This window comes from Rana temporaria, chromosome 1, assembly GCF_905171775.1.
Source record: "Rana temporaria chromosome 1, aRanTem1.1, whole genome shotgun sequence".
Taxonomy (NCBI): Eukaryota; Metazoa; Chordata; class Amphibia; order Anura; family Ranidae; genus Rana; species Rana temporaria.
The window spans coordinates 184,330,264-184,344,511 of NC_053489.1; the positions used below are offsets into that span (position 1 = coordinate 184,330,264).

Sequence of the window (14,248 nt, forward strand, 5' to 3'; positions counted from 1 at the left end):
TACAAAGTTTTAAATGGCTGCCAACAAGAGAGTTCAATATAAATGAAGTAAAAAGTCTCCTACACCTGTATAAACCCATTTAACTTCCATCAAGAGTTTTGTATTTTGTAGCATGTGTGTTCTACCCAGGATTCATTAAAAAATCAACATGGAGCTTAAGTATTTACTGTAGGTACAAGAACACCGATTAAGGATTCTTAGATTTCCAGACCTAAATTTGAATCAGTTATGTTAACATGCTGGTTTCCATACAAATAAATCTGCTTGGATGGTAAGATGGAGAGGCACAGTGAGAACCTTTACGGTTCACTTACAAAACCGATGAGGCTTTATAAAGAATACTATACCGTAAGGAAATGCACAACACTCACTTTGGTAATAAATCCATAATCTTCAATATGACATTGTCTGTAAAGTTCCACAGCAATATGTGTATATTTACAAAGTTCCAAAGCATCCAGCAAGAGATCTGTGAGGTAAAAAAAAAAAAAGAAGAAGAAACAAATGGTGTCATGTTTAGGCCAGTTTTGTCATGCAGTGTAATTGAAACTCCTATTTTAGATTTTCATCTTCTTACTATTATTATTATTATTATAAGTGAATCAAGTGATTGTAAAAGGCAGAAGTCTTTTTTATTTTAATGAATTCTATGCATCTGTGTGCAGAAGCCCCCCTCAGCCCCTCTAATACTTACCTAAACCCCATCTAGATCTAGCTATGTTGTAAGAATGTCTCAGCTGCCCGGGACTCCCCTTCTCATTGGCTAAGACAGCAGCGCGGTGCCATTGGCTCCCGCTGCTGTCAAAGTCAGCCAATGAGGAGAAAGGGCATGTGCTGTTGCTCTGTGTCCGATTGGGCGTTGTGGCTCGGCTCAGGTGCCCCACACAACAAGCTGCCTGCTGTGGGGGCACTTTTCAGGAGAAAGGGACCAGGAGCACCAAAGAGGGACCCAAGAAGAGGCAAATCTGGGCTGCTCTGGGCAAAACCATTACACAGAGCAGGTAAGTATGTTTGTTATTTTTAACGAAGAAAAAAAACGAGAATTTAGTATCACATTAGATTCAATACAATAATACACATGTCAGATACAAGAGCAGTGGGCTGAATCTGGCCCTCCAGGCCATTTCATGTGGCCTTCGCACCTTTTTCTGCAGCTGCTGCACCCCCTTCATGTTCACCCCCACCTTGTCTCACCAATTGGCAGCACAGAGTAGAACAGAACTCCTCCGCTAGATCCCAGCTTTTGTGTGCAGCTGCAGAGAGGGCCTCATCATTAGTTTGCAGCAGAAAGGTGGACAGAACTCTTACTACAGATCCTGTGCCTCTCTGTGCAGCCCCAGCAGCCCCTCTTCAACAAACTCCCACCGCCAGACTCAGGCAGCTGTCCTTCTCTGGTCCTGCTCCAGACCCAGTACTTTCTGCTTCTCTGCTCCTACGCCAGCAGATAAGTGGGGTGCACTGTAATGTAAGGGAGGTTTGAGGAGTCTTGGCCTCTGAAAGCAGGGGGGGGGGGGGCCCCTGACATCTCATCTAAAGGAGGGGGGGGGGGGGTGCTCTCAGGACATCTATAATCCTGATGAGGCCCGCAATGAAATGGAGTTTGACTCTCCTGCAACAACAACACATTTTTAAAACTGGCAATATAAACAGGTGATTAGGTAACTGCAATTAAAAGTTTTTTTTGTGTATGTATATATATATATATATATATAAATATAACAAACAAAAAAAAACAACAAGTTATCCTTACCTTCTCTGTGCAATGATTTTTCAAAGAGCGACCCGATCCTCCTTTTCTGGGTCCCCCAGCGGCACTCCTGGCTCCTCCTCTTCTCGAGTGCCCCCTCGGAGAGCCACTTTTCAAGGGGGCACTCGTGCGGGCGCGCTCCTGAGTCTTGCTGCTGTGTCCACCGACACAGACAGCAGGTCTCGGTTCCACCCACTGGATCCTATGTCACTGGATTTGATTGGCAGCAGCAGAAACCAATGGCTCCTGTTGCAATCAATCTATCCAATATGGACCAGAGACAGTGGCTAGAGCTGCTGTGCTCGTCCCCGTTGCTGGAACGATCGGCTCAGGTAAGAAAAAAAGGTGGGGTTTGGGGGGGTGCTGCAGCACAGAAGGTTTTTCACCTTAATGCATAACGATGAAAAACCCTCAAGGTTGACAACCCCTTTTATCAAAAACATATTAGCTGCCATGTTTTTTATACACTGTGACCTTTTTCACAGAGGCGACAAGAAAAAAAAAATCCTTGCTCCAGGCAACTCTTTTTTCTTTCCTAGCGTTTACTGCCTGTTGCACATGAGTGGCACAGTGTAAAACTCTGGTTCTATTCCAGAAAGAAGGTGCTGGACCCAAAAGTAACAGAGCAGATGAAAGTGTCAAGAGACAGATTAGCGACTGGCATTGTGGAGCTGTCAGCACTTCAGGAGAGCAAGTCTGGAAAAATTTGTAATTAGGCCATGTATACTTTCTTATTATGTCAAGAGTTTCCTACCTTCAGCCATGCTACAAAGCTGAAAGGCAGGCACATACAAATACACTGTCACTGACAATGTTACTGTAGAGGAGAGTGCAGGGCCGATCCTAGGCAGGGTGCACAGGGTGCTTTGCACCCAAGCGCCTGCAGAGGTGGGGGCGCCGAAGTGGCAGAGTTCTCCCCTCCCTCCTCTCCTTGTTTGTGTCTGTCCAGAACTAGTGTTCTGAGCATAGGTGTATGTCCGTCCAGAACACATGTGTCTCTGACCATCTCCTGTACTATGTCTGTAGTCTCTGACCATCTCCTGTACTATGTCTGTAGTCTCTGACCATCTCATGTACTGTGTCTTCAGTCTCTGACCATCTCCTGTACCATGTCTCCAGTCTCTGATCATCTCCTGTACCGTATCTGCTGTCTCTGACCATCCCCTGTACCATGTCTCCAGTCTCTGACCATCTCCTGTACTATGTCTGTAGTCTCTGACCATCTCCTGTACTATGTCTGTAGTCTCTGACCATCTCCTGTACTATAGCAAAAATAGAGTGCAACACAAGGCCTAGTAGCACAACTCAGCGCCTTAATATGCGATACAATACGATGTCTGATTAAAATCAGTCAAAATGTAGGTCATATGGGACAACTTAATATCTCAATATGTCAAACAATTAAATCTCAAACTATGTTATCGTGTTCAAAGGACAGAACAAACTAATAACTGTGTGACCAGCAGCTATTTAAATACAATGTCAATTGACACCGTAGCAAAACTTGTATAAAAGATCAAATATACAGAACAATATAGTTCGAAATGAAAAACAGCGCTAAATATTGGTTATAATGTCCAATTACATAAAGTGCATTCGTTAGGTGCCGGTTTGTAAATCTTAAATGTGCAGATAGTCCATAGTAGATCCTACACCTTTTTCCCAGACAAGTCACCACGCGTGGGGCACACTCCCCTTTGGGGTATTCACTCACCAGAAGGATAGAAAATATGGGCACTGAAAGGTATCTTTACACAGGATCTTCCGTTCCAAGATGGGGGTCAGTGAGGTTAAAACTCCATGTAAAAATACAAAAGGATGCCAAACATAGTGTGAACCCGTTTAATTTGTAAATAAAATAAAGCAGTCCCCTCACAGAAGGATCCCCGCTCTCAATGCACGTACCGTACAGTAGATGACAATACACATGTTAGGAAAGTGTGAGTAGGTTCCGACCGGTGTCCGTATCCCCAGAGATTCAATCTACTATGGACTATCTGCACATTTAAGATTTACAAACCGGCACCTAACGAATGCACTTTATGTAATTGGACATTATAACCAATATTTAGCGCTGTTTTTCATTTCGAACTATATTGTTCTGTATATTTGATCTTTTATACAAATCTCCTGTACTATGTCTGTAGTTTCTGACCATCTCCTGTACCATGACTCCAGTCTCTGACCATCTCCTTTACTATGTTTTCAGTCTCTGACCATATCCTGTATTATGTCTGCAGTCTCTGATCGTCTCCTGTACTAAGTCTGCAGTCTCTGACCATCTCCTGTATCATGTCTGTATCATGTCTGGGGGTCTTTCTAACAGACTCTCTAAAAGAAGCCCTCTCTGTGTCCATCGGAGAGCCCCCCCTTCAGGTCCCAATAAAGTACTCTGCTTCTCTTCCTTGTATTTTGTTTATTGTTAAGAGATCATGTAAGGATCCCAGGGTAATGAAGACTTTGTGGGGGAGCATCTATGTGGTTAATTCGTTGCCATAGAAATATGTGTAAATGGGAGGAGTTAGTAAAATCACCACGCCCATGTGGGGGGCGCCAAAAAATATTTCTGCACCCAGGTGCCTGTGACCCCAGGATCGGCCCTGGGAGAGTGGTAGGGGCATTTACTTAGACACTGTCACTACATGGGAAAAATGAGTTTTAAGAACTTTATTGGTATAACAACCTTCTGTAATGCTATACTTCTGCACTATATTAGTCAAACAGAGAGGCAGGGCCAGCAGTAAAAAAGCTCTGCGGAGTACACCTGCTGACAGGAAAAGACAATGCCGTTTCATTGTCTACTCAGCAGGCAGAGGTTAAATTCCTGACCTAGGTGTTCTGCCACTACAGTCTAGAAGTGTTCTCCAACCTTGGAACACTATTTCATCCACACATAATCACTCCCAATGACACCAATTATGGGGCCCAATTCCTCCCTATGACACCAATAACGAAAGTTTGGAGATCCCTGGTATAAAACAAGGACCTAGCCGTGTCATCTTTCAGGTCTTCCCAAACCATATGACTGGCTAAACAGAATTGCAAATCCTTCAGAAAGAAGAGCAGTTCACATAAACATACTTCTGTGTATTAAGCTACATAATCAGCTTTAAAGTGCTTTCTGTGGCCATCTAAGGGAAACTTAGATGGCCACATCTAAGTTTTTTTTTTTTTTTTTTTAAGGAGAGTAAAGCCCTGGCAGTTTTTTATTGCTGTATATGTTCCTGCTGAAGATTTTCTCACATCCCTTCTTAAGGCTTGGTTCACACCTATGAAGTTTGCTTTTGATCAGTTTCTGCAGTTCTTTGTGGTTAATTTTGCGTTCTTGCACCACGTCCGATACATTTTTTTGTGTTCTTTATGCATTTTTTCTGCTTTTTTTTGGGTCAATTTGTTGTTGGGGAGGGATACAAATGAAAAAACGCACTTCATACTCTTCTGCAGCTTCTCCATTGAAGACTATTAAACCAAAAACGCACCGGCCCTGACCCTTTTCAAAAATGCAGCGGCTGAAAAAAGCATAGATGTGAATGTATCCCATAGAAAACCATGTTAAATGGACTATAGTGCGTTTCTGCAAAAAGCAATAAAAAACGCATAGGTGTGAACAGAGCTTAAGAGTTTGTCACCATGACAGGAAGTAAGGCAACATTTTCCATAAGTGTGGCACAGCTAGTAATAAAAACATGGCAAATTCTAATCTTTAACCACTCAATCCACACAAAAAAAAAAAAGAAAAAAAAAGAAGAGGGCTGCAGTTACACATTAGGTCTTAAAGTGTTTGCAAACCCTCACAGATACCAAGTGAATGGACTAGCCTTTGGTGATACACAGAGATTAAACACATTCTCTTCTTTTTTTTTTTTTTTTAAAGCCTATGGCGTATGTAACACACCCAAAAAACTCCGGTGCACAAAAAATGTGCACACAGAGAGTGTTCACAAAAACGGGCAGACGGGTGCAACGTCAAGTGGTCCTCCTGTGAAGAAGAGACCCAAAACCCTGATCCCCCAGGGCGTTAAGCTCCAGACGGTGACTGAGGTACTGTGGTCCGAGCAACCGAAGCCGACACGGACCCAACTTCCTCGGAGGGACTGCCGAAACAGAACCCTCCCAGTACTAGGTGGGGCTCCCCCGATGGGAGACCCCATGAGAGCAGGCAGACTAAGCCAGAAGGCCATGTCCACCCACTCCCAAGACGTTCAGGGCTGGCCCGAGGACCGGCACCCTAATAGTCACACAGTGAACAAAACGTGCACAAACAAAAATAAGACAAAAACGTGACAAACATAGGCTTAAATAAAAGAAAGTGGGGGAAAGGGATAGTGAAGAGGAGAGTGAAAGAAGTGGTCATTGTGTTCAACAATGACCAGGCCCTCCGGCCAGGAATAAAAAATTCCTCCGGTCCTAGCCAAAAGGCCCAGCCCAGGAGGCAAGTGCTAAAAAAAGCGTGTATCTGGTGCAGTGACCGTGGACAGTGACAGTGGTATCTTTAAATCAAAGTGTCCCTCACACACAGTGATTCTCAGATACCCCCCCGACTGGCCAGTGCAGCCCTCCACCCCTGCCAGATAGAGAGCCCTTCAAGGTTTTCTTGGGGAGAGCTGCCGCTCCAGTTAGCAGCCTCCACCAATACTAGCCTTTCCAGACCACCCGTCAACCCAGCGGATTTGCATGGTCCTGCCCCGTCTCATCCCAGGGCATTACCAGCTCCTCCAACCGGATCGCTGACCAAGATAGCACTTACACCAGCCGGCCAGAAGGCCAGACTAGAACTCGGCAAAAAGACCAGACCAAGTGCACCCTTCCAGATGGCTCAGACTCGACCATTGGCCGGCCCCCAGTATCTATCGGGCAGCTCGGCATAGCCCCTGCTGAAACCACCCTTCCAGGTGCAATGACGTCATTGGATTGCATCCACCCTCCCAACGGAGGTGCTTCAGCGCTCCTCTGACAACTGATAAGAACAGATACTACACTTGATCTTGGCCAAAAGGCCAAGAAGCGCCAGGGAAGACACCACGATCAGCACAGCCGGAGTGCAATGGCCGAGCCTCGCCCTGGGAGAACCACCTTCATGATCATGGTGTCTCCCCTGCCAGGTAAGTATTCTCTTCTCTATGTGCAATGAAAACACAGAAATTATACAAAATCTCTGAGCTTTGAAAAGCAGGGGGTGGTGAGCTGAAGCTACACTCTGAAGAGCTCAGTGAGAGGAGCTCTGACAGCTGATTGGAGGCAAGGGACACACCACCTCACCCCTGTCAACTTTTTTCTCTTCTCTTGGTGTCAGAAAAACTTGTCAGAAGTGTCTCATACAGATAGCAGAGAAATGAGGCAGCAGAAACAAATGACACTTAGTGCCCTGGGTTGAGCCAAGTACACACTATAGAGGGATATGCTTTGTTCTTACTTCATGTGTGAGGTTTAAAACCACTTTAAAGATAAACTCTTGTCCCATTTAAAAATAGTATTTTTGTACTCAACTTAAAATACATTTCTTGGTGGTAAATAGGAGACAATTGAAACCTTTCACCTTGGTGTTATACGGACACTGTTTTGTAGCAAAGCAGTGCTAAGTGCAAGATCATAAGCATAGACCTGCCCCCCCCCCCCAAAAAAAAAATGAATCCTAGAAAGGAATTTTACGTTGAGTACAAAAATAGTAAATTTTCTCCTATCATTTGAGGGACACAAGGATTTTAAAACCTTTGGGATGTTCAAAAAGCAGTCCAACTGAGCAAACAAGCATTAACAGAGTCAAGAAAACACAACAGGTAACTGGGGATTCCCTGCAGCTCAAGGAGTTGCCTTTAGGACCTTATACCCAAAGCTGGAAAGTGAGGTAGCAACAACCATCTGATAAAAATGTAGACATGTAAACAGAAGAAGGTGGAAGCCTTGAAAATCTGAGACATGCCAAGACGACACTGCTCCTGAAACACGTGTCCTCACAGCAACTCGTTATGCAAGTTGTGGAAGCGACCTATGATTCACCCTGTCAGAGGAACGACCTATGATTCACCCTGTCAGAGGAACACCTTTCCTCAGAGCCCTGAAAAGGACTGGCAGATGCCAGGGACCAGAGTGCTTTGTTTTGCAAGCTTGCTGGTAAACAGTGCGGAAGAAGAAATCTACTAGGGTTTACCAGGTGGTTGTCTCTAGCCAGGACTATAGCCATAGATATGTGACAGCCTGTGAAAGGCACACACCTTTGCTGGGGTCATGTGAATGCATATTGTTTTTTAAAATTTGTTAAATAAAAGTCTTTATTGTACCAGTGTTGAATTTGCCTTTTGCAATAACAAAAACAAAACATGCATAGTCACCTCTTTGGCTACAGCATTGGTGTGATGGTGCAGCTGTCCTCCACAGGCTCTACCACCGAGAACTGAGCTCTGATCTCACAGCTCTCGGTCTTCCCAGAACAGAGAGTGGGGGCTGTTCAGTCACCCCTCTCTGCAGCGCCAAGCTGAAGAGCGGGATGTGAGTGGCTGGCTCAGGTTCTCAGTGGCACACTGTGAGGTTGAGCAAGCTGCCGAACAGGTGATATGCAAATGTAATTAATGATCTGGGAAAACCTGCTTCTGTAGGTTAACTGGAGAGACCTCTGGCATTTCCAAAATCTAGCCTGAATCTGCTAGTATCTGTTAATAGAACATTTTCCAATTCAAGGGGAAAAAAGCAGAAAGATGAGACACTTATTCACTTTTCTATGTGCCTAGAGTCTATTTTGCCCGCAAGGGTAATATTCAACAACAGCCGCAACATATCTGCCATTACCATGCAATACCTTAGTAGATGCAAGCCCACTTCGCTAATCTTTACCTGGACTGCTTATCGTGACTGCCTGACAAGATAGCTGAAGAGTGATGGCAGGCAAATTCATTCCAGGAGGTATTACCATTGGAGTATTTGCTTCCAACATTTGGCACAATTTCTGAGAAACAAGGAAAAGTAACTTTCCAGTCTGAGAATTACAATGATGTTCATATAGATCCCTAAAAAAAGAGAAAATAATGTAGTGAATGCCACAACTTTGTTCTGGACGGTAGCAAGAAGTGTACAACATAAATCACTTTCCACTGTACCGACAGATCTGCAAAGACTTATCAACCTTTCCAGCTGACAGAGCTCTCAGGGCTAGTTCTGCACCTAGCTCTTGTTCTGAGACTTGTAGAAGCAAGGCAAGTCTGTATAACCTGGACTCTGTTGATGGCACCTTGGAATGATGGTTAGTATTCGGAATCTGTTCTGTTGTCTTTTCAGATTTAGACATGGACCTGGTAGTCTCATAAGCAATAATATGCTCTTCTCTAAGATGAGACAGAAAAGATCGGTTTTCATACTCATCCAGTGAAAGGAATATGTCAAAATCTTCCTGTAATAGGAAAAATAACACGTTATTAAATGGCTACATATTTAAGGACAAAGCATTCACAAAAAGATTCTCTCTTCTGCATTATTGTCACCTAATAAGCTTAAATCATGTTGTAGAATTAGTGTATATTATTTTACAATCCATCCAATTAAAAAGGGTTACTAAACCCAGTAATATGAAAATAGGTCATGCGCACCCCACAGCTTATAAATATTTTTTTTACATTAAAATACTGCCGCTATATAACTTTTTGGATGATCTGTATACCACTGTTACATAACTGCACAGTTTCTCCAGTGCAGAGAGGTCAAGTAGGAGGAGATTTCCACTACAGCCTGTATACACGCTCACATGTGTGATGTCAATATCATGTGACCTGGCTAGCTCTGAGAACAAGTTAAAGTTCTCTCCAGCATAAAAACACACAAATGAGCATGTGCAGGTCGGCTACCATGCCTGTGTTAACTGGCCTTCCCCAGATAGACAGTGCAGGAGGGGGAGGATCTATGCATACAGGATGAAACTGCCTTTTTACACAATGAGGAGAATTACCCCATAAGTTCCACAGTGAGTATAACAAGCATGCTATGCTGCATAAACAGACAGTTTTTATTTAGTTACACTTTAATTAGGCAAAAAGGTGTATTTGTGATAAATATCACATGACTCCAATCCTTTTTTTTATCAAAATAAGTATAACACAGTTACTAATGTTACAAAATGAACAATACTTGATTTATTAGCAGCACTGTTCAAAATATGGCAAATACTGTTTGTTTTTTAAAATCCGTATTCCCAAGGAGCTGGTGTGTTCCCTCCAAGAAAACCAATAAAATAGGTTACCAAAATATTATAACATATTGACCTAGAATTATAACATACCAGTATATAATATAACTTAATACGATATACCACGCCTTACCTGTAAACTAGAGATTGCTTCAAACATTTTTAAATTGGTTTCAAAAATCTCTCTTTTTAAAAGATCTATAAAAAAAAAAAAAACTTATGAAAATGTTCAACGATTTTAATAACTACACACTGTAAACAGGTGAATCTTTCTTTCCTTTCAGTTATGCAAAATGTATATTAGCTGGGTGAATAGCGCTGTATCTGCTAGAGGTTTATTGTATTAAGCCCCATACACACTACTGGATTTTCTGCAGATTTTTGTCTTCAGATTTACCAAAACCATGTAGTGCAAGGGCCTGTCTGATTGCATACAAATTTAAACTTTTAAGGTTTGACCTCATATTACATGGTTTTGGTAAATCTCAAGACAAAAGTCAGCAGAAAATCTAATAGTGTGTATGGGGCTTAACTGTCAAACTGCTTTTTGCCTCTTGTGGCAGCAATTGTCAAAAATGTATTCGGTACACCTTTTGGGTTTCCGCAGAGCAGGTTTGCAGCTTCATCTTATTACAGTGAAATACTCATTTGGTTTTCAAGTCCGCTCTACAGACAAACCATTAACCAAAACATTTGTGAACAGCCTATATCAAAGGTGTCAAACTGGTGGCCCTCCAGCTGTTGCAGAACTACAAAGACCCATCATGCCTCTACCTGTAAGAGTCATGCGATCCACTAGGGTTCACAGCTCCCATCACCATACAAGTGCAAACTTTGCTAAGACGGTTATCAGAGACTACCAAGTATTCTGACTTTTTGCTACCAACTGACAAGCACTCAAAATTGTTTTCCTGGAATCAAGCTCTAAATGCTTTACATGGGATTCACATACCACATTGCTACATTTCGGATTCCCTAGCTGCAAGTCAGAGAAAGGAGATTCACATTTTCTCAATTTCACCCATAGTAGCGGTTTTCTACCTCAGAGTGACTCCTGTCATCAGACACATGTTGGGTTTCTTTTTGGCAACAAGTTGACACCTAAGCTCAAGCATACAATTCTTAGGCTTACTCTTTGTGGGACTGTAATAGCTGTGGAAACAGACTGCATGAACTGGACATTCAGGTAGATGTCAAATTCTACAAAGACAGTTGTTCTGTGCGACATATACAGCCAAGCGCTTCTACGTCTAAATCAGCAGACGAGCAGAATTAGGAAATCCTCCAAGTCTGCGCAATGGCACATCTTTCCCACCAGGCCAGTGTTCTGCCTTTTCAGATTCTTCCTGGTCAAGAGATTCTGCTGGATCATGAAGAAGAAACGACTACAGACTTCTTCAGTCTCCAAGACCCTGACAAGGGCCCATGGATTAATCCAAAATTACTAATTGGACACTTCTTCCTGCACAAGGACAAACAAGAAAGGTGAAAAAACGGACTGGCCTCTGGTACTCACTCCTAGTCATATTGGCAAGGTAATGTAAACACTCCCTTCAGACCTATCACTGAACTTGTACTGCTCTTGGCCTTAGGGAACAAAACGTTGCTTTTATGCACTTGACAACGAGATCTCACTAGCTCTCTGCTCTGCATAACCCCCCCCCCCCCCCGTGCTCACTGGAGCACAGGGCTGTGCAGTGGGTGGGACCGGCCAGCTCAGGATCTCAATGGTTCGCTGAAAGGCTGAGTCGGGTGCCGGTCCAGGCATGTGGGTGGATCCCGACCATATGGCCATGATCTTTCCCAAGCCTGGAACAGCTCTGACGTCAGCCGAAAGCGGCTTTAGCCTGTCAGCTGAAAACGGGTCACAGAAGTGCAAAAGGAACTGCACTCCTGTGATCCACAGAAGTACAGCCAAAACGAGCTTTGGCTGCACTTCTTTAATAGTATCCTAAAGTTTGTTGCACTATATGCTTGTTTTCCCTTTTACTTGTTTATTTGTATTTTCATAACCGTCAGGCAGTTATTAAGCACTTTAGCCTCGGACCATTTTGCTGGTCAAAGGCCGGGCCACTTTGTGCGATTCTGCACAGCATCGATTTAACTGACAAATGCGCGCTGGTGAGACGTGGCTCCCAAACAAAAATGTACATCCTTTTTTTCTCCCACAAATAGAGCTTTCTTTTGGTGATATTTGATCACCTCTGCGGTTTTTATTTTTTGCGCTATAAACAGAAATAGAGCGACAATTTGGAAAAAATTCAATATTTTTTACTTTTTGCTATAAATATCCCCCAAAATTATATATATATATATATATATATATATATATATATATATATATATATATATATATATATATATATATATATATATAAAAAAAAAAAAATAATTCTTCCTCAGTTTTGGCCAGGGTTTGACAAATTTGCTTGGAATCTAGGAGCCAGCTAAAAAAGTTAGGAGCCAGAAAACGCGCCCCGTCCTGACGAGCTTGCGCGCAGAAGCTAATACATACGTGAGATTTTAAAGGGTAAAAAGGGATTTTAAAGGGTAAAAGTTTGTCGGCATTCCACGAGCGGACGCAATTTGGAAGCGTGACATGTTGGGTATGAATTTACTCAGCGTAACATTATCTTTCATATTATTACAAAAAATGGGGAAAACTTTACTGTTGTCTTATTTTTTTATTAAAAAAAGTGTAATTTTTTCCCCAAAAAGTGCGCTTGTAAGACCGCTGCGCAAATACGGCGTGACAGAAAGTATTGCAACGATCGCCATTTTATTCTCTAGGGTGTTAGGATAAAAAATATATATAATGTTTGGGGGTTCTAATTAGAGGGAAGAAGATGGCAGTGAAAATAGTGAAAAATAGTGAAAAATTACTTTAGAATTGCTGTTTAACTTGTAATACCAACGGCCACCACCAGATGGCGCCAGCTTACACATCTGGTGGTAATAACTTGTAATACCAACGGCTCACCACCAGATGGCGCCAGCTCTAAATAAAAAATATATATTTTTTGCCCCCCTTCCAAGCCAAGTCGCCAGGACCCTATTTCTAGTCGCCATGGCGACCGGGATTTGTCGATCCCTGGTTTTGGCCGATATGTATTCTTCTACATATTTTTGTTGAAAAAAAAAAAAAAAAAAAATCGCAATAAGCGTTTATTGATCGTTTGCGCAAAAGTTATAGCGTCTACAAAATAGGGGATAGTTTTATGTCATTTTTATAAATTTTTTTTTTTTACTAGTAATGGCGGCGATCAGCGATTTTTATCGTGACTGCAACATTATGGGACACATCGGACACTTTTGACACATTTTTGGGACCATTGTAATTTTTACAGCGATCAGTGCTATAAAAATGCACTGATAGCTTTGAAATTGACACTGACAGTGAAGGCGTTGTAGGGGTTAAGTGTGCCCTAGTGAGTGATTCTTACTGCAGGGGGATGGGCTGTGTGTGACAAGACAGTGACCACCGCTTCAGATTACAGGAAGCGGTGAGCACCGTCATTGTCACTAGGCAGAGCGGGGAGATGCTTGTTTACATCAGCATCTCCCTGTTCTTCCTCACCATGAGACGATCGCGGGTATCCCCGCGGCGATCAAGTCCGCGGGACCCGCGTTCGGGCTCACGGAGCTTGTGATCTTAAAGGGGACATACTGGTACGTCCTTCTGCCTGTCCGTGCCATGCTGTCGACGTATATATAGTCGCGTGCTGGTCGGAAAGCAGTTAAAGCGGGGGTTCACCCCCAAAAAAAATTCTTAACATTACATTCAGCCGAGTTGTCAGAATGACATTAGGCTGTTTTTTTTTTTTTTTGCCGTACATACCGTATTCTCACCGAAAGAAGCCGAATGTCCGCGCGCAGGCGCCGTATAGAGCCGACTCGCAGTCCGGCTTCTTTCGGCAACTTGTGACGCGCTGTATGCGCCAGTCGGAAGGATGTCAATCAATTAGGACTGCCCAGTCCCGCAGATTACATACCCGGAAGTGGCGGTGAAAATACGGTATGTACGGCAATAAAATAAAAAAAAACAGCCTAATGTCATTCTGACAACTCGGCTGAATGTAATGTTAAAAACATTTTTGGGGGTGAACCCCCGCTTTAAGACAAGGCTTTTTCAGAAATTTTTTGCTTACAAGTTTAAATTTGTATTTCTTGTTAGAAAACTACTTAGAACCCCCAAACATTATATATTTTTTATTTTGCAGAAACCTAGAAAATAAAATTGCAATATTTTATGTCACACCGTATTTGCGCAGCGGTCTTTCAAACGCAAACGTCTGGTGCTTTTCTTCACAGGAAGTAGAGAACTCTTCCCT

At 42.8% G+C, this 14,248-nt stretch overlaps 1 protein-coding gene and 1 non-coding gene across 2 annotated transcripts in view; both read right to left on the reverse strand.

The window, feature by feature from the left end:
- KNTC1 (kinetochore associated 1) overlaps positions 1–14,248 on the reverse strand; it is a 552,295-nt gene that overhangs the window by 336,145 nt on the left and 201,902 nt on the right. The window contains exons 33-36 of the mRNA XM_040347334.1: positions 10,051–10,115; positions 8,839–9,128; positions 8,576–8,748; positions 372–469 (exon numbers count right to left, since the gene is read on the reverse strand). Of these exons, the coding sequence (XP_040203268.1) occupies positions 372–469; positions 8,576–8,748; positions 8,839–9,128; positions 10,051–10,115 (626 nt within the window). The remainder of the gene's footprint in view (positions 1–371; positions 470–8,575; positions 8,749–8,838; positions 9,129–10,050; positions 10,116–14,248) is intronic.
- On the reverse strand, positions 6,687–6,857 carry LOC120925635. Its single transcript, XR_005746861.1, has one exon. It is a non-coding gene; the product is annotated as a U1 spliceosomal RNA (small nuclear RNA).